The 25685-nt window shown below is 41.4% G+C and overlaps 5 protein-coding genes and 1 pseudogene across 7 annotated transcripts; 4 read left to right on the top strand and 2 right to left on the bottom strand.

Moving 5' to 3' along the window:
- The first annotated feature begins 254 nt into the window (after positions 1-254).
- Positions 255-662, top strand: LOC124184871. Its single transcript, XM_046575040.1, has one exon. It carries the CDS (start codon positions 258-260, stop codon positions 660-662), a length of 405 nt encoding a protein of 134 aa, XP_046430996.1. The 5' UTR covers positions 255-257.
- Positions 605-2417, top strand: LOC124184866 (probable methyltransferase-like protein 25). Of its 2 annotated transcripts, XM_046575025.1 has the most exons (5): positions 605-737; positions 897-1301; positions 1426-1780; positions 1855-1952; positions 2049-2417. In XM_046575025.1, the coding sequence occupies exons 1-5, from the start codon at positions 708-710 to the stop codon at positions 2280-2282; spliced, it is 1122 nt and encodes a 373-aa protein (XP_046430981.1). In that variant the 5' UTR covers positions 605-707; the 3' UTR covers positions 2283-2417. The 2 variants fall into 2 exon arrangements, with proteins under 2 accessions (XP_046430981.1, XP_046430980.1); XM_046575024.1 differs by having other exon boundaries at positions 708-1301.
- Positions 2131-4257, bottom strand: LOC124184867 (cell division cycle-associated protein 7-like). Its single transcript, XM_046575026.1, has 3 exons — positions 3692-4257; positions 2883-3602; positions 2131-2753 (listed from the first exon to the last, which is right to left on the bottom strand). Exons 1-3 carry the CDS (start codon positions 3749-3751, stop codon positions 2595-2597), a joined length of 939 nt encoding a protein of 312 aa, XP_046430982.1. The 5' UTR covers positions 3752-4257; the 3' UTR covers positions 2131-2594.
- Positions 4258-5773: 1516 nt separating this feature from the next.
- LOC124184864 (ornithine aminotransferase, mitochondrial-like) lies at positions 5774-9702 on the top strand. Of its 2 annotated transcripts, none has more exons than XM_046575020.1 (6): positions 5774-6053; positions 6183-6377; positions 6828-7205; positions 7862-8192; positions 8288-8714; positions 8816-9702. In XM_046575020.1, the coding sequence occupies exons 3-6, from the start codon at positions 6835-6837 to the stop codon at positions 8980-8982; spliced, it is 1296 nt and encodes a 431-aa protein (XP_046430976.1). In that variant the 5' UTR covers positions 5774-6053; positions 6183-6377; positions 6828-6834; the 3' UTR covers positions 8983-9702. The 2 variants fall into 2 exon arrangements, with proteins under 2 accessions (XP_046430976.1, XP_046430975.1); XM_046575019.1 differs by having other exon boundaries at positions 6149-6377.
- A 148-nt stretch (positions 9703-9850) lies between these two features.
- On the top strand, positions 9851-14471 carry LOC124185577 (annotated as a pseudogene).
- Positions 14472-14505: 34 nt separating this feature from the next.
- Positions 14506-16824, bottom strand: LOC124184857 (zinc finger protein 2 homolog). The gene is made up of 3 exons (XM_046575006.1): positions 16638-16824; positions 16423-16548; positions 14506-16223 (listed from the first exon to the last, which is right to left on the bottom strand). The coding sequence occupies exons 1-3, from the start codon at positions 16788-16790 to the stop codon at positions 14646-14648; spliced, it is 1857 nt and encodes a 618-aa protein (XP_046430962.1). The 5' UTR covers positions 16791-16824; the 3' UTR covers positions 14506-14645.
- Positions 16825-25685: the final 8861 nt, after the last annotated feature.

Genomic DNA, 25685 nt, shown 5'->3' with positions numbered 1-25685 from the left:
TGTTCACCATTTACTCTAATTTTTTCTCCAATACTGATGTAAAAAAAAGGACAGTGAAGTATTACAGCTAGTGGATACGATTATCCGTCACAGCCGTTCGATCGCGAGCAAATACACTGAATGTGTATTGTATCCGAACGTCTCACTCTGCGATTTTTCACTACGGCCGCGATATGTTACTCTCGAATAACTGGAACGCTCTCGCCTCCATGGGAAAGCCTGCCCCTTAGTTCACTCTGGATTGCCTGGATTTCAAAATGTCTGCGGCGAACGAAGACGTAGATATAAATGAGGCGTTTGACGATATACTCTTTGGCGAAGAAATAGGCGAAAAAACTGGATTTGCGGAAGGCTACAAAGACGGCAGGACTCAATTGTCAGAGCCTTACCACTTGGGGTACCACAGAGCAAGTCAAGTGGCAGCGCAGCTGGGATTTTACAGCGGGGTTTTGGAGTATAACCTCAAAGCCAATTTGTTTCCTGAAAAAGTTATTGACTTGGCAAACAAGTTGCAAGGCGACATAGAAAACTTCCCAAAACACAACTCGGACTCGATCGATATACTTAAACTGCTTGAAGACATTAAGCTAAAGTACAGCCGCATCTGCTCGCTGGCAAAGATCAAATTTACTTATCCCGAGCAAGAGAAACTCGATTTTTAACATGTGTTGCAAGTATCAACATTAGTTTCAGCTTTGAACTTGAAAATGTCTTTGTTTAGTGAGCACTTGGAGAAGGTAGCCACAGTTTTAACTTCGTATCAAGCTTTGATAGATTCTCATCTTGTCGATTTCATAACTGAAAATTTATGGGATCAGTGCTTACCAAAATCACTGCGGAACGAGCTAGAAACACTTAGCTCCAATTCAATCATTAATGCTAATTTTTATGGCCAGGAATCCACTACCCCAGAGCTGTATAAGTTCTGTAAACTTATCAATGCGTTGTCTTTGGACAAATGTAACCTGGTATACGATCTGAGAGACATACCAGACCTCTTCTTGGAATGGGGAATCGATTTGAAGAATTTGGAGTCAAAAATTCACAACAGCAGACTTGATTTTATGAATGCGAAAAAATCCTACGAAGTGGAAATTGTTGCTAGAATCACTTCGTCTTTGGCCGAAATTCATTCTAGCGCTGTTATTGATGCTGGAGCAGGAAAAGGCTATCTCTCTCAACACATTTCGGAGAAATACAAAATTCCCGTCTTAGCCATAGATTCTTCAGACATTGCTCACAGAGGTGCTATCAGAAGACAAAATATATTACAGAAAAAACCCAACCAAAGTTCTAATTTGGTATGATTTTCGTACTTCAGATTCTAACTCGTACTTTAGTTACCATCTAATGATTAAACTGATTAATGTATTCAGAATATATCAACTGAATGACTTGTCAAATCTTGTGAAACTCTTTTTTCAGGTCCATCATCTGGCACAGCGCATAGATGAATTTACAGAGTTTGCAGAGTTAGCAGAGAAATATTTTCCCACCTGGAGTTTGAGCGAAAATTTAACGCTTACGGGCCTCCATACTTGTGGTTCTTTAGGCCATTCGGTTATAAAAGCATTTTTAAAAACTGGCTGTATAAAATCTCTCTGTCTAGTCACGTGTTGTTACCATTTAGCCGAGACCTCACTCGGCGGGAAACTGAACATTTCAAAAAATGCCAAAATGCTAGCTCAGCAGTCGGTTCAGCGTTCGTGCCAAAATGAGTATTCCTTATCACCAACACTTCACTACAGAGCAGTTTTTCAAGTTCTCCTTCATTCACTGGGTTAGAAAAATTATTTCCTAGACACAATTTGCTTTGAAAATTTCTGTACACGTAATTGAAAGAATTTGTTTCAGGCATGCAGGATGTTAAAGTGGGACGCGGTGCACCAGTGGACAATTTCGTTACTTACGCCAAGTGGGCGTTAAATAAAATTGGGCTGGATCCAACACAGGTGAAATTTTTTACCCAGATCACCAGTGGCAATCAAACCTGAAAATTTACCCATCTAGAACACTGAAATTAAATATGATAAACGGACACTTTTCAGATTCCTCCCGACAATGTCATTGAAGAGCTGTACTCTTCCCATGAAAGTTTCAAGGCGAAAATGGAACTTTTTCAAACCTTGAGAATTCAACTTGGATCTGTTATAGAATCTGCAATTCTATTGGACAGAATTATTTATTTACAGGACAGTAAGGTTTGCTCAAACTTTGCTCTGGTGCGACTATTTGATCCTCTCATATCCCCGAGGTGCTATGGAATAATTGCCATAAAGTAATGCAATCCTTACACACCATTTTATCCTTCTATTGAAAAAATACTTGAGGATATAAAAATTGATAACTTATATTTATAGAAATATGAAGAAAAAATAAAAATTGCTAATTATTAAAAAGTTATATTTATCAACGAACTTCGTCATTCTTATCTAGCATGCGATAAAATAAGTTTATAAAGATCTTATGATATAGAGTAACTTTGATTTATGTCACAAATGGCAAATTATTGAAAAAATAGTAAAAATTTCAGTCGAGAATTTGTCTAATCTTACAATTGTACATATTTCTATGAATACTGGCCATGCAAGTGACTAGAACTCTTCAGTTTTGGCGGACTCCAAATAATCCATAACTGACGAGAATCCTTCTTCTTGTACGACAGGAGCTAGAATTCCAGTTGGTCTTTGACCATTTCGCGTTCTACAAATGCTGCAATTGCACAGACCTCGACAAGGTGGACAAACCCAATTCTGAAATAAATGCAAAAAGAAATTTAGAATACCTTTGCATAAGATTAGTTGATTTGTGGCAGCTTAAGGAAGGTTTCAATGAGTAGAGCTCGATCTAGTGGATATTGAACATAATTTTTGGAATCTTACAGGATCCTTTAATGCAACAGCCGCATCTTCCCCATACCTGCCCCGCAAGCAAGGCCCGCAAAATTGACCCCTGACCCCTATGCATTCCCCGGATCTGCATACGGTTTTTGTGTCCAAAGTTTTTTGCCTGCACTGATGGCAGCTAGTGCCGTTTACTTTGCAGTAAGTTTTCCCCGAACTTCTATCGGCAATGTTGAACAACTGTTCCTCAGTAATTTCATCGGGAGAAGGTATGCTGTCCGGGTCGTACTCGGACTTCAGTACTTTATGGAATACTCTCTTCTTCGGTACATCCTCTTCCTCATCTTCTGAAGTCGAAGTAAAAGATTCCTCGTCGTTTTCCTCATTTTCTTCCCCATATAAATCTAATCTCATTAAACTGATCTCTCGTTCAAAAGGTATGGCCCAAGGAAAGAGGACCTTGAGTCTTGGACCTTTTCTCTTTTTATCGCCATCTTCCACCTCATCGGTATCATCCGAATTGGAGCAAGAGATATTCTTCTTAGCACTGTTGCGTGTGTTGTATTTCTTACGAAATTCGAGTTTTACTTTTCCTCTGCCCCAGCGCTCAGTCCTCTTCGCATTTGGCTTACGTCTTTTCTTTGGGGGCTCATCGATCTCCTCCCCATCGTCAGAATCTTCCAAATTTCTACGCCGCGATGTGTCCAGCAACTTTAAATCAGCTGTATCCTTCTTCAAGTCTTTGAAGAATTCTGCAAACTGTGAGAACGTGAGTTGCTTTTCGTCGCTCGATACATAAACGGCGTCCTATCCGCCTGAGCATGAGAGGTTAGAAACGTTTTACTTACGAAAGCGTCTCTTTCGGCGATATTTTTTTGACGAATAGCATCGTAGTCGTCCTCTTCCATTTTTCGCTAGCAGTATTCAACCCCGAATATTAAAAGAAAGTAATTAAACCAAGGATAATTAATCTCGCCAAACGTCCTAACTAAACCTAACTCCAAATACACAACAGGTTGATCACAGCGTCTACAAGTGGCTATAATTTGGCGCGAACGTTGACGCATGCGCGATGCGATTGGCCGGAAAAGAAAAGAAGAGAAAACCAAACGAAATTTGTCTGACATTGATACTGGAAATGTAGTCTAACCGTCTTAAGTTCAAGGCTGCAGAGACCGAGAGATAGGGCAAGATAATTTTATCGCAACCCTAAACAACATAACCTCCCAATCGTTGATTAATTTTCACCACATTTTCACCGAGTTTCAACGATGAGCGCGTGGAGCGTAACACGTGAATACAGCGAAGCATTTCCCGATGCCAGATCGATAAAAACCCCCGTGAAATTCGTATCAGCTGCAATATTAGGGCCGATCGTGTTCATGTCGACATGAACATTCGTCCATTCATCCTCGCCAAGTCTCCCCAGTCGGCAGGTAATCAAAATAGATGTATTAATAAATGAACCATTTCACTTACTGACTATAGAAATTGTGAGTACCGGACATAGTTGGAATAAATGCTATTTCGAAATCACGATCGAATGCATCTTTTTTTCTCTTTTTGCATAACATGCAGATGCTTCGCTGATTTGTATATGGACGGGTTTTGAAATGATGCTAAAGCTGAACCGGTCACGCTTAGCAACCGAATGCTCCGAACTCCTTTCAAAATTAATTAAGAATCACTCGACGCTTAATACGATTTTATCGAAGTATTATATATATATTCTCACGGAGTTCAATGAATTCTTAATTTATCAGCCTTGCTAACCTCTTGAAATCAACGTGACCCTACTAAAAACTATTTTGTGATAAATCATTGCGGTTCGTCGCTAACTCTACTTGTATCACTTTGTCGCAAGTACCTGTAATAAGGGCACTGCTACGGAATACTTTTGCCAAGATATCCTACCTATAATACGTACTAACAAAGTGACAAACGTTATCGATTAGTGATCATGACGCGAGATTTTTTTTGGGACGCCGAAAACTTCCATTCCCGCGATCTATTGATTCTGTGTGTGGAATTTGGATGCCACGTGTTATGGAGGAATTTAAACTCCACTTATGATCAATTTGTTCGTCCTATCGGAATGATTAGTTACATACATAACGCGGTTATATATAGCTGCATAATCTCGCCGTCTTCGTTACTTCGTTATTATTGCTTCGAAACTGTTCGTGATGTAAAAAAAATTTAATTCGTTTCAGCGCAAGTTGATTCGAACATTTTCTCGCGTGTATATATAACGCTTCACAAAATTCTAGTACGAAAATTATACAATTATGATAGTCGCGAATGATAATTCACAGCTGATCGGTCAAACGGAAGAAATTTCTCTCTTCATGTACGATCATGTACGCATACGTGCACGTATTCGTTGTTTTCGACGAAGAGATCAGCTTTTATCGCATTTGCATTTCACACGCCGCAGTATTCATAGGTGTAAATCAAAGCAGGGACAGAATGAATATTATTAATAATAAGCCAGACGCAATTGCATGAATAAACAGCAACGAAGAATGGACTGCAAATAACGCTGCAGCATAGCCGACTTATTCGTATCTCATACAAGGTTTAAAATTCTGTCAACCTTAAAGGTCATTCGTATATACCGTGTGTACAGAAATTAGTCGACAAATCTAAAAGATGTATAAGCTACTCCTGTAGGTTACAGTTCGCGTATGATCTTCGGGCGGTAAATGGAATTTTCCGTTAACCATAAAGCGTGACTGACCCGCGCCGCTAAAGTTTATCATTATATCGCGATATTGATACATGTATGTTATTACGCTATCGGCAAGTGATCATCGATAACGACGCGCTACGTAGTCATTCTCTTCGTCACTGGTATCGTACCGATGATATTTATTGTGTATACTGAATTGTCTCTCTCCGTATATACATAAGTATATAATCAGTGTACATTGTACACTGTACAATATACATTCTCTATCTCCCCTCTGTTTCCAATTTCCCCTGCGCTTAAATTTTCTGCTACGGTATTATCGTCGAATGTACAAAATAATCGTGCAGTTGATGCGAATCGTCAAGGAAGATTAGTTAAACTTCGAATTGCAATCGCGTGCCGGCACAGCGAGTTACCAGGCAAGATTCTAGAGCCTTGGTAATAATTTATTCAACCTTGACGGGCTCATTTTGCAAAACATATCCTAATCTTCACGATGCAGCTGCAGTTTTAAAAAGGTATCATCTAATTTTTCCGTTTCTGATCGTTGCTATGACGCTTTATCCGCTTTCGTATTGTGCTCATATGTTTGTTTTTGGCCAAATCTATTTAGGATACGGATGACAGTAGTATTTGATCATATCTAGGCAGCTGCGGAGTCTTTCCACTTCCATCCTTATTACAGCAAGACCCCGGAGGTTCTTGGACCATATAACGTGCATTCGCCACCGCACGACTCTCAGTTTCATTTCGGCAGGTGGAGAATAACGTTTGGTTGTGTTCGCATGCAGTTCGGTTTATAAAAACGTCTTTACACTCCACTTCGAAACTTTATACCGACGGTGAGTATCTAATCTACATTAACAATATAACGTTCAATCACTCGAGACATAAAGAAATTGAATGAATTTAAATTCACAGCGTGCTAATATCCGTTGCACCATGATTAATTATTCAGTGTTTTTCACAGCGATAATTTTAATTTTGTACCGATGAAATATTTCGAGAACCGTTCATCAAGTTTTAATTAAACCTTCCCGGCCATTCGTTGTGTTTTTCTATGATATCACAGTCAGTATCTCAGCACGCGTATACTTAATATAGATTGTAATTGTTATATTTGCAACATAAATTTGCTCAAGTGTAAACTGCAGACTTCTGTTGATTAAGATTATAGCACAAATGCGAGCCGCTGTTAGATAGTTAATGAATATTCAGCAATTTTAATCCATTATTGTATTTTTTGTAACATAATTTCTAATTTCCGATATTTTTCGTTTTTATGAATACAGCAAAAGTATGAGACCCCTGGCCAGATTCGCCCTGCGGACCTTCGGTGGTCGGCAAAATGGGAGAAAAGATTGTCTTCAGCAGTGTTCGAGGGGCGTCAGTTCGCAGGAGGTTTTCAAACGGGAATCCAAGCACGGGGCCCATAACTACGCGCCGTTGCCCGTCGCCCTTACGAAAGCGGAAGGGATTTGCATGTGGGACGTCGAAGGGAAACGATACTACGATTTTTTAAGCGCCTATTCAGCCGTCAACCAGGGACATTGTCACCCCAAGATCTACAAGGCGATGGTCGAGCAGGCAAAAATTCTGACCCTCACATCTCGCGCATTTTACTCAGACGCGTTGGGTGAATTTGAGGAATACATCACGAACCTATTCGGGTAATGATTCGGCGAGAATTTTGCGCTCTTCTACATCGATAATCGAATAATATGATGTGTAAGACAAGCAGCTTACCGGCACGTGTGTAACGGATTTTAAATATGTGCTCATAGCACGTGCTCGACTGTGATACTCGCGGTAATAATTTAGATATTCGTACATGCGGATACGAGCTGTATATAGTATGGGTATAATGTGTGAATCGAATCACCCCACTCGAAGTTTTATCGCTGTTGGAAGTCCGCTTTAGTGAAGCGAGATTGGCAAATTGGGCAGCGATTGTAATATTTTCAAATATTACGAAAATAGTGGCCATTAATTTTTTGATTACACGCGTACTAAACAGTAAACATATAGGGTCATGTTACTTATACGATTGAAAGGGGTCAATCGGTTGCGAATTCCTGACTCTGAACTTTATCTGTTTGGATTATTATACGTCAGTCTTATCTCACTTGACGACCAAATGTTTTATTACTACATCGCTCTTTATCATGCGATGTTGTACGGGTTATGAACACAAGCTGATTATCTGCACGGGTATCTTAAGAATCCAATTCCCGATCGGAGAATTCGATCAGTGCTTTGCGGACGCTACTACTTTGACCTATAACTAAGGAATAGGGTTGAACATCGACACGTTTTTCTCTTGCAGGTACGACAAATGGTTGCCAATGAACACGGGAGTGGAGGGTGGAGAGACAGCCTGCAAGTTGGCCCGGAAATGGGGTTACTCCAACAAAGGAATTCCCGAGAATTCAGCGAAGATCGTATTCGCCGAGGGGAATTTTTGGGGCAGGACCATGAGCGCGATTTCGTCCAGCACGGACCCGAGCAGCTATAAAGGCTTCGGTCCGTACATGCCCGGGTTCCAGGTGATCCCCTACGACGACCTGAAGGCCCTGGACGAGGCTTTAGCCGATCCCAACGTGTGCGCTTTTATGGTGGAGCCGATCCAGGGAGAGGCTGGTGTCGTCGTTCCCCAGGTGAAGATCCTTTAACGGTCGACATTCACTGCCGATTTTCAGTGCAGATTAAAAAGGCGACTGGAGTCGATCATCGTGCTATTGTTTCTTCACAGGAAGGCTACCTGAAGAGTGTCAGGGAGCTTTGCACGAAACACAACGTGCTCTGGATCGCCGATGAGGTTCAGACCGGTCTGGCGAGGACCGGCAAGCGATTGGCGGTCGATCACGAGGGAGTGCGACCGGACATCGTTATCTTGGGAAAAGCGTTGTCCGGGGGATTTTACCCGGTATCCGGAGTTCTCGCCGACGACCAAGTAATGCTCACTATTAAACCCGGTGAGCACGGATCGACCTACGGCGGTAATCCTTTGGGTTGTAGGATCGCCATGGCTGCGCTTCAGGTACTGGAGGATGAAAAACTAGCCGAAAACGCCCAGAGGCTGGGTGAAATACTGAGAAAGAAGCTGGGCGAGCTGCCGAAAGAAATCGTCAAGCTGGTCCGCGGGAAGGGATTGCTCAACGCGATCGTTGTCGCCGATGGTAATTCGCCAGTCACGAAACGGTGGATGCGATCAGTAGAATAATTTGGATGTCAGAATAATAGGATTACGCATTTAATGTAATTATTTTTTACCCTGCAGGTTTTGACGCGATGGAGATTTGCTTGAAATTCCGCGACGAAGGACTTCTTGCTAAACCCACACATCGTCAAATAATCAGGCTGGCTCCACCGCTGGTTATAAACGAAGAACAACTCGAGGAATCGATCGGTATTATATCCAAAGTGATCAACCAATATCAGAAATAATACAACTTCGATTTATACAATATACTCGCTCGAACGACTGAATTATAATATTTAACTTATTCAATTCATGCAAATGTAGGTATATGTATATGCGTGCATGTGGTTTGTACATTAATGAAATACTACAATTTTATAATAATTTTTTTTACTGCGATCGATTTTGACGACTCAATATTTGATTTGATGTCTCACCTCGACTTATATATTATCGATATAAATATCAATACTGAAATAACCGTTCGAAAATATTGAAAATTGTACATTTTCAAATTGTGTAATGGTTGTATTTAAAGTATCATATTACGCATGAAAGTCCTGAGAATGATTCATAGAAAGTTGATATGTACAAAAACTTTGAAGAATATTTATAGATTTAGTTCATTACTTTACTTTTCGTGATATATATTTTGAAAAGAAAATTTCATAATTGGTGCATTATCACATTGAGAAACATAATTGATGATTGGTAATACGGTAGTGAAAAAAACAATATTCCCGATCAAATTATCTGTCGACCTTAGTCTCGTGTCCAAGAGAATAAAAATTCACTTTCAAGTAACAACAAACTTACGCGTACTCACAGCGATAAAAGTTTATCCCCGGTGTTTTGAAGCTGCCTATTATTTGCTGAACTGAGAACGAGTGCTAACAACAATTGTGGCGTCTGTCGAGTGACAACGACGTTAATCGTCCAGACGTCAATACACGAATACAGAATTATTTACAGTTTGCCTAATTCGGTGTGTGATAAATCCTGAGCTCATGTGTAGTACATGTTAGATACATCAGTTGAAATGCATAAAACCATACAGTCTGTAAAACGTTGCAATTCTTACAGTTTGCAGATATGCCGCGATGTTGGTGCAGTCGTATGATCCAAAAGATTACACAGCTATCTTCTCGCTGGTATAAATTAACGCGTCAAGCCTCGGCTTCATCAAAGATTAACAGAAACTCGCGTTACGCGCAACTATTTAGAAGTTATTTTCGTCCCTCGTTTCTGGATGTGAATTTCACCCCCTAAAGTCACAGTGTCGAGGAAAGTTCTGCAGCAACTTGATCCACCCGAAGTTGGATACCTACGTAAAGAAGAAATTGCCCCCGCGGGAAGATTGATCATTTTTATCCTTCCTCTTCTGCTGAAAAAAGAATGCAAACTCCGATAAGGCAGAGAGTAGCTTCCATCGTTCAGAAGCCTGAAGTCAAGCGTTTATTGACTGCCCAGGAGATCATCGATCGGGAGGATCGATTCGGAGGTCGACATTTCAAGCCACTTCCGGTCGTTCTGACACGAGGACAAGGCGTCTTCCTCTGGGATGTCGAGGGTAAAAAGTACCTCGACTTCTTGGCCGGTTTCGCGGCCGTCAGTCAAGGACACTGCCACCCTCGACTCGTAAAAACGATGCGTGATCAGGCTGAAAAACTGACTCACACCTCCAGGGCGTACTATACTGAACCCTTGGGTGTCCTATCTGAGTATTTGACCAATCTTTTTGGCTGGGACCGTTTCATTCCAATGAATACAGGTGAAGAATCGAATAGACATTCGACGCAGCTCTCACAAGGAAGGTATCTCAGGTCGATCTCTCCGATTTCATTTCTTTTGTACTATGTTATAGTAGACTAAAATCTAAGCGACACGCAATTTTTTTGAAGCTGCCATTAAACACTTTTAGGGGGGTGAAACCATGACCTCAAAGTAAGCTACGTCAAGGGCGCTTTGGCAGTTTCAACCGCAAGAACATAATATTTTTGACCAATCCAACTGGAATAGGTATCTCATAACGAGAAATGAAAAATTAAATTTCTTCTATTAAACAGAAGCAGACAAAAAAATTTCCAAATCATCCCTTGACACGCCTTACTTTGGAGGGTGGTTTCACTCCCTTAAATTGTTTAATGGTAGATAAAAAAAATAGATACCGCTTATCGTTTAGTCTACAATAACATATTACAAACGAAATCAAATTGGAGATATCGACCTGGGATACCTTCCTTGTCAGTGAAACGCTTGACAATGGTAATTCCAATTTAATAAATGTGCGGTTTACAAGCTGCTAACAAAAAAATTTGTATCGATGCAGGAGTCGAGGCCGGAGACACGGCGTTGAAGTTGGCAAGGCGATGGGCTTACAGAACGAAGAAGATACAACTTTTGGGGCAGATCATTAGCCGCAGTTTCGTCGTCTACCGATCCGAACTGCTTCACCGACTTCGGTCCCTTCATGCCATTATTCGACACTGTGCCTTACGATGACTTGAAAGCTCTCGAGTCGAAATTCAAAACGGATCCGAATATCTGTGCGTTTATGATGGAGCCGATCCAAGGCGAAGCCGGTGTCATCGTTCCGACGGTGAGCTGCCTATTGATTTTGTCCTTTTCATTCGCATTAAAAGTTTGAAAGAGTGAAAAAGCCGTTTACAAATTCGAATAACACAAGCCAAGATGTTAACAATTTGAACGTTCAAAATTAGTGAAATCTCGGGTGTTTGTGGTTCGACTCTAACGTTTATGGGCTCATTTTGATCGCTGATCAAGTCTCCGAAAATTTTCTGAATAATATTCAGGAAATTTCACATTGCTGGTGTATAAGTTAATGTTTTGAATTTCCTCAGATTCGTCGTTATAATAAATAGTAGGGATGTTGTTGGATCGGTGTTCGCCATTATTGGGAAAAATAACGTAGCTGAAGATTTTTCGAACAATGTATGTCTCTTTTTCTAACTTCTGCATATCAATCATGCGGTCGCTCGGTAGACGGGGAGTGTTTTAAAACGATTTGAAAATTGGTTTGACGGCTGCCCTCCCCTGTCCATTGGGATTACATTTATTGTCTGGTGTACGTATAGGCAGAAGAATCTCACAGCTGTCAATCGAAACTTATTATCAACGACGTTCTGCATCACGAGTCTCAACTTTTAATGCCATTGGAACATTGATTTCTATGTTATACCTACAAAAAAAATTCACGCAAAGAACTCCGACAAAATCTGATACCTCCCTTTCTTCTCCACCCGTAAGGCTGTGATAAAATTCAGTATAAAGTCGTTGCCGTCCCAGAGAATGAAAAATTTTATGAAAAGATTAAAAAAAAAAGATGAACTATTTGATGAACTTTCTTTCCTTTGTTTTTTTAACGGAGTTAATATTCGCAATTCGGAGTCGCATTTGGTGATTTAAACTCCTTTCTCCTTAGCACAGTGTGCATGCCGTTATTATAAAAGGGGGTAAAACATAAACAGTCATTGATTCTGACATATTTATACATATTTGACTGTTGCGCTTATACACTTTCGCGAATATGAATTTACACCTGTGTTAAGGCGAAAGAAAGTTGGCACGCGATTTTTTTATTTATGCGGGTGAAGGCATGCTACTCGTTATTATTACGTAAAAACTAGGAAAGTGAGAAACAATTTACCTGTGGGATAGAATAACGATTTTTCATCTCGGTGTATTTAACCGTTTACAGATTGTCTTTGGATTTGAGACCGGATCGCACGGAAGTACTTTTGCCGGAAATCCAATCGGCGCCGCCGTTGACCTGGAGGCGGTAAAAATTCTGGAGGAAGAAAAGCTCGCTGAGAACGCCAAGAATTTGGGGAAAATCTTGAGGGTGGAGCTGGAAAAATTGCCCAAAGACATCGCCAGAGAAATTCGAGGCCGAGGGCTTCTCGCTGGGGTTCTCGTCAACAAGGGTGCGTCATACTTAATAAACCATCCTCCATCCTCCATCCTTCATCTTCCCCCTCCGAAAGAAAAACTTTTACGCGCTTCTTCTTTCTCCAGCGAGGCGGAAAATACACGTCCGCACGCGTAGTGCGTTATTATTATACCTATAACAGCCTATAATTTTTCCGCCTGTACACGCATCGTCGAGCGAGATATAGTTTCAAGTTGGCGAAAGCATTTTCGTATTTTCTTCTCCTACATCACGCAGCCTAGCCGGTGAATCTGTGGAAATCCCTGCACACCCTCGAAATTGTCGGACCTCTGACTAATCGGCAGATGTTCGCGCTCGAACCAATGCAATTTATCGTGATTCATTCTCTGATAGAAATTAAATCTTTCGGAAGAACCAAGTGTTAGATATAGGGTTTGAACCCTCAATCCTATACCAACGCGACCAGAATTAGAATTAACGTGTGTTGTACGCACAAATAACCGAGTCGATCAATCTTATCTGCGGGTAGAAAATTAAGATTAACTAGGAATACGATTTTATAATCTCACAGCGTGCGGGCGAAATTTTAATCATCTAATTATAGTATTTTTATGTGATTAATTATTCCCCTCTGCTTTCCGCGCTTTGTTTAGGTATTGGACACAATCATCTAACATTTTTCAATCTTGTATAATTGTATCTAATTAATTGATAAATTTATAGAGATCGCCGACGGATGGGACGTCTGCTTGAGGCTCAGAGATGCTGGATTGTTGAGCAGACCAGCGCATGGGCAAATAATTCGCATATCACCTCCTCTGACGATAACTGAGGATCAATTAAGAGAAGGAATCCACATTCTGACCTCTACCTTACTCAGTTATTAAGGTAAGTTGCTATCCAGCGAAACGTACGACGTTGTATGCGGCTCAACTGCGTCAATTCAACGGAATTTTTCAAGTATAAGTTTACTTCATGGCATATTGTTAATCTTTTTAACAGAGATATCATCAACCTGTGTCTGTATTTATACATTATGATCGGAAAAATACGGTGTACGTAATTTTTTTTTATCGATCTCTCTTATTTTCATTCGCTTTATCGCTTTCCAATTACTTGAATGAGCAAATAACGTACCTACGATATTTACTTTGCCATGTTTTTTTTCTTTCTCAACAATCAGGAAAATACGTGGTGGGTTCTGAAGTCAATATTTTTATCGTGCTTTTTAATATAACAAACACACAAGTTCGATGTCAAACCTACGACCAGTACTAGAAATCGATTGTCAACCGAAGACGAAAATTTCATCAGTTTATTTTACGCTCTTTCGGATATTTATGTCGGAAAAATAAAGGGAATTCGAACACTGTCGTCGGCGATAACGCGACACGCGCATACATCACGTCGTCGAACCACACGAATACAGAATATACTATAAACGAGTAATGCTGGTCGTCGTAGATTTAACGGAGGGAAAATATATTTCGATACTGTTATCAGTAATCAATGTTTATTCCCGTCGTTGGTTGAGTTTAATATTTACACAAGACTTCGCGAAGCAAGTAATATTACGCGAAGCGCGTATAGTTATTAATACATTCTCTTTGATAAGAAATGCAGCGTTCAATTAATATTTCGATCCCTCAGAAACAAATGACTAAAGGCGACGTGCGTAACGATTAAAATTATACGTCTATGGAATTATCAATAATTACAAGATGTGCTGGTAGCGTGTTTAATAAAAATAAAAACATAAAGTGTCCGAACCTCCGAAGAGACTGACTTAATAACAATCGATACTTTACAGATATGCTAAATGTAATACATAAGTAACTTCCATAATTGCGTGTATATGTACAATTAAAAATAATGAAGATAAGAAAAAAAAAAACATATACAGATATATTGCCACGGCTTATAATATATTAATCACAGTATTCGATTGATTCGGTAAAACAGTCGCGTTGCATGTATTTACTAGTCTTTTTCTGGAGTTCAGATATGAGTTTCGGCGTGTCTCTTCAAGTGTCTCTTTAGACTGAACGCTTGGGAAAACATCTGATTGCACTCGCCACACTTGAACGATTTCCTACCACTGTGCAGGTCCAAATGCCTCTTGAGATGACTAGACAGTTTAAATTTCTTCCCGCATAATCTGCAGGAATGATCTCTTTCGGTGTTGTGGGATGCTTTATGATTTTTCAGGTGACTCGATTGCGAAAAAGATTTGGCACATAAATCGCACTTGTAAGGCTTGAGTTTTTTGTGAATTCTCAAATGCTCCACCAAGTTACCGTGTTGATTGAAGCTTTTTTCGCAAAATTCGCACTTATGTGGTTTCAGATCTTTGTGCGATTCCAGATGTACTTTCAAGTTGTACTTTTGACTGAAACGCTTGTCGCAATACTCGCACTGGAATAAATTCTCGCCCGTATGAAGACGTAAGTGAGCCTTGAAGTTTTTGAGAAAACGAAACTTCTTCTTGCAGACGTTGCACTCAAACGGTCCTGCCTTTTCAGGGTTCACCTTTTCCGTACCAAATTTGTGAGTCCTCAAATGATCCTCCAGATAAGAAGCAAAAGCAAATGCTTTGCTACATATCGTGCACACATGCACGTTCGTCTTTGTGTGCAATCTTACATGGGCATTCAATTTACTCTTGGAGGTGTAAGCTTTTTCACATATCGAACACTTGAAGGGTCTCAGACCGGTGTGAGACAACTGATGAGTCAACAATTTTGACTTCTGTGCAAAGGACTTTGGGCACAAAAGGCACTTGTGCTTTTTATACTTAGGCATCGAGTTCACTTTCTCGTTTTCAGATATTTTACCAGAAAATACGAGATTTTCAGGAAGTGGAATCGTTCCAGCGTCAAGACATTGAAAAGATCCGCACATCGATGAGTTCCCCACTCGTTCTGCGTTCTCTTGTACATCGACGAGTGGTTCACTGCTGGAAAAATCGATATTCCCAAGTTTCCTAGAACCGTCTACAACCTGTCTGGAGAAGGATAAATTTTGTATCGAATTGTCAGCCGTTTGATTTACCGTTCTATCGTAGCTCAAGTTCTGTGCAATTTGGTTCGAATCTTCGCTAACTTCTATGTTTGTATTATCGCCAGAAGACATATCGATGTTGTCAGAGCTGTGAGTAAAGTTGTGACTGATTAATTGAGTCCTGTTTGTGAAAGTGTGATTACAAAGAGAACAGTGCAAGGCGCACGCTGCTCTACTCGGCTCCTCGTCGTCGACCGGTGTCACATGCATTAAGTTGGATCTCAGTATAGAAGACACACCGTTTCCATCGTCCGCAGCCAAATTACCATTTAGATTATTCATGTTGAAATATGTATTCCGAGGCTCGACTATGTGCATGTGCTGCACAGGAGTTGTGTTGTGGACCGAAGAGACGTGCAATCTATTGTGCGCGCACAACTCTTCGTAATTTACAAAAACTGCGCTGCATTCGACGCATTTCAATATCTTGCGATAAGTTTCGTTCGGTATGTAACCCTGGTTCTGTTGATACAACTTGCAGCCAGCCACTGTAGAGTATGAGGTTAATCCTGACACCTGCGTCATAAATTTATGGATTAGAAACATTAAGAAGATGAAGGAGATTAGGTTGAAACGACTTCATTAAATAATGCTGGGTCGTAATGCAATTTGCTAATATAGCATGGATTTGTAAAAGTTTTGCGCCTTCAGCTTGCGGATGCTGTATATAATTATTAAACTATGGTCAAATTCCTCAATTTTTCCTGATCGATACCTTGTCGGCGGCTTGTCTAAGTGCAATATCCGCAGCGCGACATTGTTCCCTATAGAGCAGCGCAGACTCAGCCCTGGTAACGCACCGATCGCACATTTTCTCTGGTAGACCGTCGCCCTGCCATACCTTCAATCATGATTTACAGATTGTGTTACAAATTCGGTTCTATTCTGATCGGCTTGTCAAAATAGCAAAGAAAAGCATGGGATCATAACCTCCAAGCAGGACAGAGATCGCAGTTTTGCAGCGAGGGACGAGCCGGCCGGCCCGACGAATAGACAGACCATTTTCTCTCCGTCTTCTCTCAGGCACGTGCGACATAATTTGCTTATATTTTCACTGTCTATCTCTTTCGTAACGATAAACATCGCGCTCTGTGCGAATTTGACGTTTATCTCAGCCGGCGCGTCCCAGCGATCGATTTTTGTTTTTTCGTCTGCTATATCGGTCGGTCTAAAGTGGCGCCGCCGTACGGCGAGCGCGATAATTTTTATGATTTGAAAATACGTAATATACCAAGCCTTACAACTGCGTGTAAAATGCGTTTTATCTTTACGTCATGAATTACGGTGCAGATTTAGAATTTAGTTGATAATATTTGATCTCTATAAAATTTTGCTTCGCATAATAAGCTAGTGTAAAATTTTATTTATCGTGTTTTACCGTGTATCGCAATATCAGCTATGCAGGCTTTGAAGCGAGATAATAATTTTGAATGATAATTAATGCAAGGGTGGGATAAAACAATAGGTGCGTCGTTTCGTGCAGTTACTAATTACAACAGAGGCTTTTTGAAACGCTTGTTTTCGGGCTGAATATAATTGAATTAGCGGGCAAAGGAAATTAAAAAATCCCTTTGGAAATACCCGGCACGTCAATTACCTGTCAGCGAAAGCGTCTATTCATCAATTGATAAATAAATAAACAGGCTCCGATAATACGCGGCGTATGCAATGTGTTCGTGTCTCCATTGTGGGGCGGAAAATCCAATATTTCATTTTCGCGTTTATTCCCAGGAGGGTGGTGAAGAGCGAGGAGGAAGAGAGAGAAGGTCGAGCGTGCAGTCGGCGAGGCGGAGAGGGAAAAGAAAGCTCACAATCAGAACTGGCACGAAAAACAGAGAAGTTTCGTACGTCGATCACAGTTTGCGATATCCGTATAGAAAATGTACTACGGGACATGACGTGAAAATAAAATATAAGAAAAGAGAAAGGAAAAAGTCTTGTCCTCTTCCAGGGAAGACTGACGTTTTGCATGTAAAAGCAGAACGTTAAATTTTACCGTAAGAAAAACAAAATTGTTTCGTCTCCTGCGGCATACCGGCTGTAATTCTATACGCGTTGCCGTCTATCTTTAGGCGGAACGAACTTTCCTTGTATTAATTTACCCCCGCATCGTCTAGAATCGGCTGTTGCGAAACTGCGACTTACCTGATTTTCCGCATATCGTATATCCTCTACCCATTTCTCATTATATTAACGCGCAAGGTATCGAATGCGAGCACGTATTACAATTAACGTGTATTAATTTTCAATTCTATTTATAATTCTGGTTTCTGAATAACAGGGTGTAGGAATATCTTAATACGTAGAATGTACCTACGAATATGCATTGCGTATTTATATTATATACGCGGCTCTTCGTTAGCAAAATTGAAATTAATAGCCGGGGCCAAAAAGTGATTATCGCGTATCGTTCCCAAATTTAAATTACTCCCTAAAAGTTTCTCAGCGAAATGCGAGGATCTCTTCTCGACTGCTTGCAGGCAGCGGGATAAACTTTGTTAGAGAAATCCGGGATCCGCGGTGATGGAGGAATTAAACAATCGACACGATATTAGCAGGATTTCCTCCGAAATCCATTCTTGAATGAGTTCAAAGTTTCATTGCCTCGCAGCGGAGAAGATTCCTATGCAGGCAATTCTCCCAGTTTCCTAAACATGAGCTGTTGCTCCTTTATACGAAGGTTCAAGGGTGACGTTTCCTGCCTGACAAATTACCGTTTAAAATGACTCTTGAAAACATCACGTACAGTCAGAAGCGTGACCTCGTTAGGCTAATTGGCTAATATTAAGTATACCTCTGCAAGAATTAAAAAAGCACCTAAACCGTATCTTTTCGTCTCATCAAATCGTTTTTCGTGCGGAGGCGCGAGAGAAAAAGTGCCCACCTAAAATAGCTAAAGAAGAATACCGAATATCCATTTTGTCCCCGCTAAGAAGCAGCTGCTTTAGTTGGTGGAACCTTCATAATTTAATGCGTGCTAAAACTTTGTTGTAGGGCTTTGCGTAGCCCGATGGAATATGGATTTTCATATTATCTCCGTCGAATCGTACCGCACGAGGTAAAACAGCTGCGTATTATTTGCATTGAAGAAAAGAACTCTTTGAAAAGTGTATAAAAACGTATCAGGGGGAATTTTGCACAACGTAGGGCAATTAAGTACTCGGCATTATCCTGCGCAAGGACAACGCCGCGTGTGCATCGAATGGAATATCGAAGGCGAGCAAGATACCGTAGATTCGAACGCGTATATCGGATTATATGAAATATCAGCAGGCATGCAGTACGTGTAAGAGAGTGTGTTCGGTATTCCGAAGTAAGCGTGGTGGATATTGATACGAGGATAGCTCGGATTTGTACAGTCTGGTTTGAAATAAGACGAGAAATAATTTAGCCAGACATCGGTGAGGCCGAGTTCTTTTTCTTCCAATAGAAATAAGTCGATTAATAATTTCTATCGCGAGCTTATCGCAAGTCAGAATGTATAAAATCGCGACGATGAATTCTCAACGCCTGCAGCTTCTTTCTTCGCGCTTTTTAGCGCCGTCTATACCACGGCAAAAGTAAGCAAATATATCGCCGGACTGTAACAAGGTATACAATATTAAATTTGCATCAATTTGAATAATGGCGAAGCTCGCTGTGGAATCGAAGCTGTGCATGCACGCGGCCGATATCCTCTATATATGAATTACTGTTTTCCTTTCATTTGCACGCGTTATTTTCTATACGCTCAGAATAATTGATATATAGGTACGTTGGTGTATGTTTATGTTGTACGAGCGTATACTTATACCTGCGCAAAGTCGTTGCGTCGGTGTATCTGTTGGATAAAAACTACGGTTATATATATATGTATGTATCTTCGAGATGGGAAATCGCTGCGCTCGATTTATCAGTGTATTTCCATTAACGCTAATTCGAAATACACGTTTTTATATGCGTGCAAATCCGCATCGTACCAGCAACCGAGTTTATTGCTGGACAAAAATTATCTTCTCTGGTTAAATGGTGTTAAATCTGTCTTATACGCAGCATTTAAACACTGGATTATTCCATCGGTGTTACAAATCGTTTCTCCGCGTTATTGAAGATGATTCGTTCCGCGATTAAGTACTCGAGATGTGCCTGACCGCGAGAGTTGGGCAGCGATTTCCCGGATTTTCCCTTGAGGTCGAAATATGTCCGAGCTTGCGAGCGCTCCCTGGAGCAAAGTGGCCTGCGGATGTAGGAAGGATAGGGACATCGGTGTGATCCATCGATAACAATAACTGGCAGGTTATGCGAATTCGGATTCTACAGGGCTTCGCAAAATCGGGGCCAATCCTCCTAAGCCTAGATTTTGACCCGTCCAAGTTCCGCAGCTGCTTCAGGGTGGTTTGACAGGTCAATAAACGCAGAGCGCATATAACATAATTTTGCACGAAATTGCGTACAGCGGAATAACTTGTATCCGCTGTCAATGTGAAGTTCTTGCAATTTTTTCGAAAAAAATTCGCAACGCTTTGACGGATAAACACAGCCTGTAAAATAATGTCGAGTTAACATTCGTTGTGTATTTTGCACGCTCTGCAGACAACTCGTTCTTTCGTTCCCCGTCGCGTTTTTGTAAATTGCGCGCTAATTAAGCACCAGAAGTAAAGTAGAATTTTTCCTTCCCCAATATTTCAACAGAGAGAAGAGTGCTTGTTTTACGGGGCAAACTTGAGGGATTCCGAAATCGTCCAGCTCTGTGCGGGATGTGTAGAAATTTCCTGCGAACCCCTTTCGATGCCCGCAAGAACGCGGTGACTGAAGTAAACGACCAGAACTCGAAGTTTGAGAAAGAAGGGATAAGTTACCTTTCGTTAATTGATTAACGCCAAGGTACGGAACTCCCGGCACCGTATACCTTTCGGCAGGTTTATACTGATTGTATAAATACGAGGCAGAGCTTCACAGTAGACGCCAGTTTTACGGGGGGCTTACCGACACTCCTCCTCGTATATACTCGTCCACGTGGAATACTTTCGGTCGTACTAAATCTCAATCAACTAAAACATCCCATGAACGTGTGCTCCGCGGGCTTTGCCAAGCGTATAATTAACGCGAAACCTTATTTCTGTAATCTGTTGCCTTTAAGAGGACAACGCGGCGGAGGTAATAAAATGTAATTACATCTGCATGAATTCCCGACTCGGAGTTATCGCTTCCGCCGCCTCTGTCTTTACGAACGTAAACCGTGCACGGTCCGACACTTTTTTCAATTTCAGCTGTACGGTTGCTTTTCCGAACTCTCACGCTGCACCGAAATGAAGATGAGGAGGAAGAAGAAGAAGACGAAGAAGAAGCTGCAAGCACTCAACTTGCGGGGAGGCAGAAAAAAAAAACCCTGACACGTGCGCATTCCATTTCCGTCTGCTGGCGCAAATTCGGTCGAAATTCACTCACTGGACCTGAGAGATTATTGTCACGGTGTTCGTCCGGCATTTGAACGGCCAACCGAGTTTAGGTCGCTATGTGGAGCGATAAAGCCGATTCATGGCTTTGTAAACGGCCGGTACCTATACCTATGTGCGATATAGGTAAATACATATACGTCTGCCGGTAATGCGAAATCGGTACATGCGGGGGCGGGCAGGACTCGATCTCATGGGAACACATTTTATACCTAGGTATACATGGACCTATGTCCCAGCATGCGTCAATGCTCGAGTAAATAGCCGCTGTCACTGGATGCGGTTGCGGCGCGTATTATGCAAATGAAAATGGATCTGACCGCCGTTTCGGGGTAATTCTACAGTTCAAAGCGATTCCGAAAGGACGGCATCGCTGGATGTTGCATTGAATTGGATTTTGATTGGCACGCGTTTTAACGGTAAGCTTGCAATAACATCTGCGAGACTGATTCTTTGTTTTTTGAATCCATAGGCCGATAAAGATTTATTGGTAGAGATCGAAAGTCGAAATATCAGTATTCGTATGTACAGAAGAAACATCGGGGTTATTTTCGTTACTTCCCGCCTGTTGTTTTTGTTATCGAGATTGAATATCGTGCGTTGCTTCGCGTGAGAAGTTTGTGCAATTTTCTTTTCATCCCAAAGTTAAACTGGATAAAAATCAACCGTGTCGGGGTTTCACGCGTCTCGTATTCAAATGGGAAAACGATAAGCCGCGATCAGATGGCGGCTATAAGGTATCGCTTATAGAATTTTGGCCTGGAGCCCGGGTCTCGAAAGTTTTGAAACCTGAACTTGACACTCAGCTGATCGTCGTGATGAAAGGTCGCCGAGAAAGGAGGAAAGAAAAGAGGGGACAAAACACGTGCGAGAAGATGAAGAAAAAACAAACAATGTTTTTAATCACCGTAACGCGCTATAATTTATATAATTATGCAGAGTTTACTGTTTTATTATAGTCAGCCTGGGGGCTGTTACAGCCGCGTGTAGAAAAGTTCTGAACGTCGGTATATAACTTGGTGAAATAAACCCTTAGAAACCTAATTTAATCTTATAAATCATCTTAATCTTGGGTGATAACGAAAGTGCTCACACCACGAGGCCCGTCAGACGAAAGAGTGTCAAGAGCTTGTGTGTAATCTAAATTATCTGACAATATCCGTTTGTTTCTGTAATTGAATTATTGATCCAAATGCGAAGAAGGATATCTAGCACAGTCGTTGTGTACACAAAAGAACGCCTGAAATTGCCATTTTTTTTACATCACCATCATCTTTTTCTAATCGTTGGGGCGGATTATTGGTAATTTAAATTCAGAATTCCGAACAGATTCTGCAGTAGCTTCAGCCGCCATCTTGAATCTATGGTTCCAGCCGGAAAATATTGATCGTAGACAGATAGTTTATAATTTCATTGAAAATATTTTTCAATTTCAGGTAAAAATATTCATTTATCCTTCACTTATTGTATCAAATAGGTGTACTTAATAAGTAAGACAATGATTATAATTGATGCTTGAATCACATAAATTGATATTGGATTGCGTCGTTCATGGGAGTAAGAAACAAAAATACCGATTGTGAGACAAAATAATCGATTATTTTTTGTCAATCTTACGACTCAGCAACGGCCAGTGGTAATAATCAGCGAGTGGTCAGCCTTGGAGCGCCTGGCCTAACCGCAACTACCGGAGCCGTTGAGCAAAGCGTGTCACGAGTCGCTAGGCTTAGCGCCAAGCCCAATTTATTAATTTCTTATCTCTGCCGTCGCATTCCGGCGTATACATATAGGTGGTATACACAACTTATGTCACGTTGATAGGCGTATACTGTATACGTACTATTTCTATCGACCAACGGCGGCGAGCGCCGGCCAAATGACGACGACGCGTCAATTGAACGACGGTAGAATGTAAAGGCCTGAGCGCGTAATTACACACCACGGCTATGCCCGAATGTTACAAAATTACCCTGCGCGCTCGGAGGAAAAGTTAAATTGTTTTGAGGGGACCGGCGTGGGCTCGATTTGACAAATGGGCTAAAATACCGATTTGACGCACAGTCGCACATCGCGTTTGCGTATTAATTGCTGTCGGCGAAAAATTCAATTTTGTACGACCGACTTGTACGACCAAGTTACACTAATGCTTCAGTTATTACCAAAAAGAAGCGTGCGTTTTTTTTTTTTTTATGCTTTCACAGTTTTTTGCCCGTTGAAATTTTCACCCCTCCGTCGATCGTTGTAGGTGTATGTATGTGTGTGCGTATAGGCAGTTTTATTTCTGACGAGCAAGAGACCCTAATTAACCTAAGCGATATCAGGGCCAACGATCGTAGACTGAAACATTGCAAGGCCGAGTAATTCTACTGAAAAATTTACCTATCCTCATTTTTGCATACCTATAGTTATCGCCGAATCTCTGACCGATGAATAATAGACAAGACCTGTTTTCGAAAACCTGAACGTACCCTCATTTTCTTATTTCTTTTTCTGAGAAATATAGGCTATATCGGAAAATAATCACAGCCTTATCTAGCTTACCTTTTTCAACTTGCGTGTATAATCTGGTCAAAGTTCAGGTTACCTTCGACGAATTTCCGGTCGTGTTATAATCCGAAAAACGTAAAACACAGTTCCGAATAGTCAGAGAGATGGACTTATCGCCCAGGGCCCATACATTTCTCTTTATTGTACGTACACTGTACACAAAATGTACTCACGTACATCCATATGTGAACCTACACTCACGAATGACACCCCATTTACCGTCGTCACTGCAGTGATATGCCTACACGCTTTCAGTAACCGAGAACAAGGCAAGAAAAGCTAATTGCGTACGTCCGAATCTGATTCACGTATTACACGTTCGCTACTTGCAATCGAGAGTACGGCTCATTGATACAAGTACTTGATACACGAGGCGAATGAACTAAATTTTCGGCTTCTCACAGCAGTCTCGAGTGTTCGTACGCGCATTCACTTGTCATTCGTCGATAATTAGAGTGCATTTACGATTTACCGTTCCCATTAGCCGAGAGGTAGCTTCCGGTCATGACACATCCTCACTTCAAGCCTGTGTTTCACGTAAGTCGTTCCGCAGGTGAGAAGCGGATTTATAATTAACGTTGTCCAAACGGTTGCCCCGCAAAAGCACAGAGCTTGAGGCAAATGCGTGAGTGTACAATTAACGTTTATGTTGACCCACACCAGATAACGTCATTGTTTGCGAAACGTGTTCAATCGCGGTAAATACAAGGTTGTGAAGTTGATATTGAATCTCGATAATTCTCGCTCTTTCCTTATCTCTGTATTATTATTGAATCATTCAAACGTATATCGAGCCATTCTTACCGTCACAAGTTCTCGCGAATGAACTTTGCCATCAACTCATCGTGCGACGGTATACACATATAATAGGTACACAGTACGTGTAACTTGTCATTTATTTATGATTACCTTCCTCTCTTCAAGTTTAATACAAGGCTCAAGTGTGGGCGAAGAACCTGCACGGCCGGAAGATTACTTCCATCGTTTTACAGATACATAATAACATCGAGTTTCCTGGCAAACTTTTCAAAGACTAGGAAGAAACGAACTCGTGGGAGTAACTCTGCAAGCAATTAAACCCGTCTTATTGCAATTTCGGACCAGTCCTTTGATCATTTTCTACAGCAGCGGAGAGTGAGCGACAGAGTTATATAAGAATTTTCAAAATGATAAAACTCTCTTTCTTCGTTTTGTTCTTCAAACATCCGTAATATCATAACATCCGTTTCGAAGACGACACGCGAAATTGAATCGAGACTGCTTTCACCGGATGCGTCATTGGGAGAATTATTCCACCACGCGGTCCTAGAATTAAAGACTTCTGCTCAGGTTTCCGCGTGACTCACGATACTTTTTACCAAGAATTACTCGATTTCAAGGTCGGCGTAGGACGCCCCCTCGAATAATTATTCGAAATATGTATCTCGACTAGGTGGTACTCCGAGTTCCGGAACCGTCTCCAAAGAATGCGAGAGAGCGATAACACAAAGCTGCCGTTGCAAGCAACGTCTTCGCCGTTAAAAGCTTCAGGACGGTCTATCACGGATGCAACGAACACGATTCACTACGCGTGCACGAAGCAGAGGCAATTCACGTCACAGTTCAATCCGCCACACGTGCGTACAGAGTACAGCAGAACAAAAAGCAAATAATTTCACAATTAAAATTCTTATCATCGCCTTTCGGAATCCTCTCCCAAGGTCGGGGGCCGATAGTCCGACGTTACTCGAACACGGAAAAGTTAACCTAATTTAACCTAATTAACTACCCACTGCCGCCGCTGTTCAACGACGACGTAATAATTTCCACGCTCCAAAGAAAAAGGCACTCGGCTTCGCGCGAACGCGAAAATTACGGAAGGAAGGGGGCCCGACGCCGGCTATTTCCGCCCCTGGGAAACTCAACAAGTAGTTGTCGCGCGGTGTGCCGTGTTGGCGGGCGGCAAGGGAGGGGGGGGTGAGGAGTGAGGTCGAGAGACGCGGTGTCCGTGGAGCGA

Source organism: Neodiprion fabricii, chromosome 6, assembly GCF_021155785.1.
Source record: "Neodiprion fabricii isolate iyNeoFabr1 chromosome 6, iyNeoFabr1.1, whole genome shotgun sequence".
Classification (NCBI taxonomy): Eukaryota; Metazoa; Arthropoda; class Insecta; order Hymenoptera; family Diprionidae; genus Neodiprion; species Neodiprion fabricii.
Note: the sequence above shows the minus strand (reverse complement) of the source record. Positions and strands in the feature narration are given on the sequence as shown.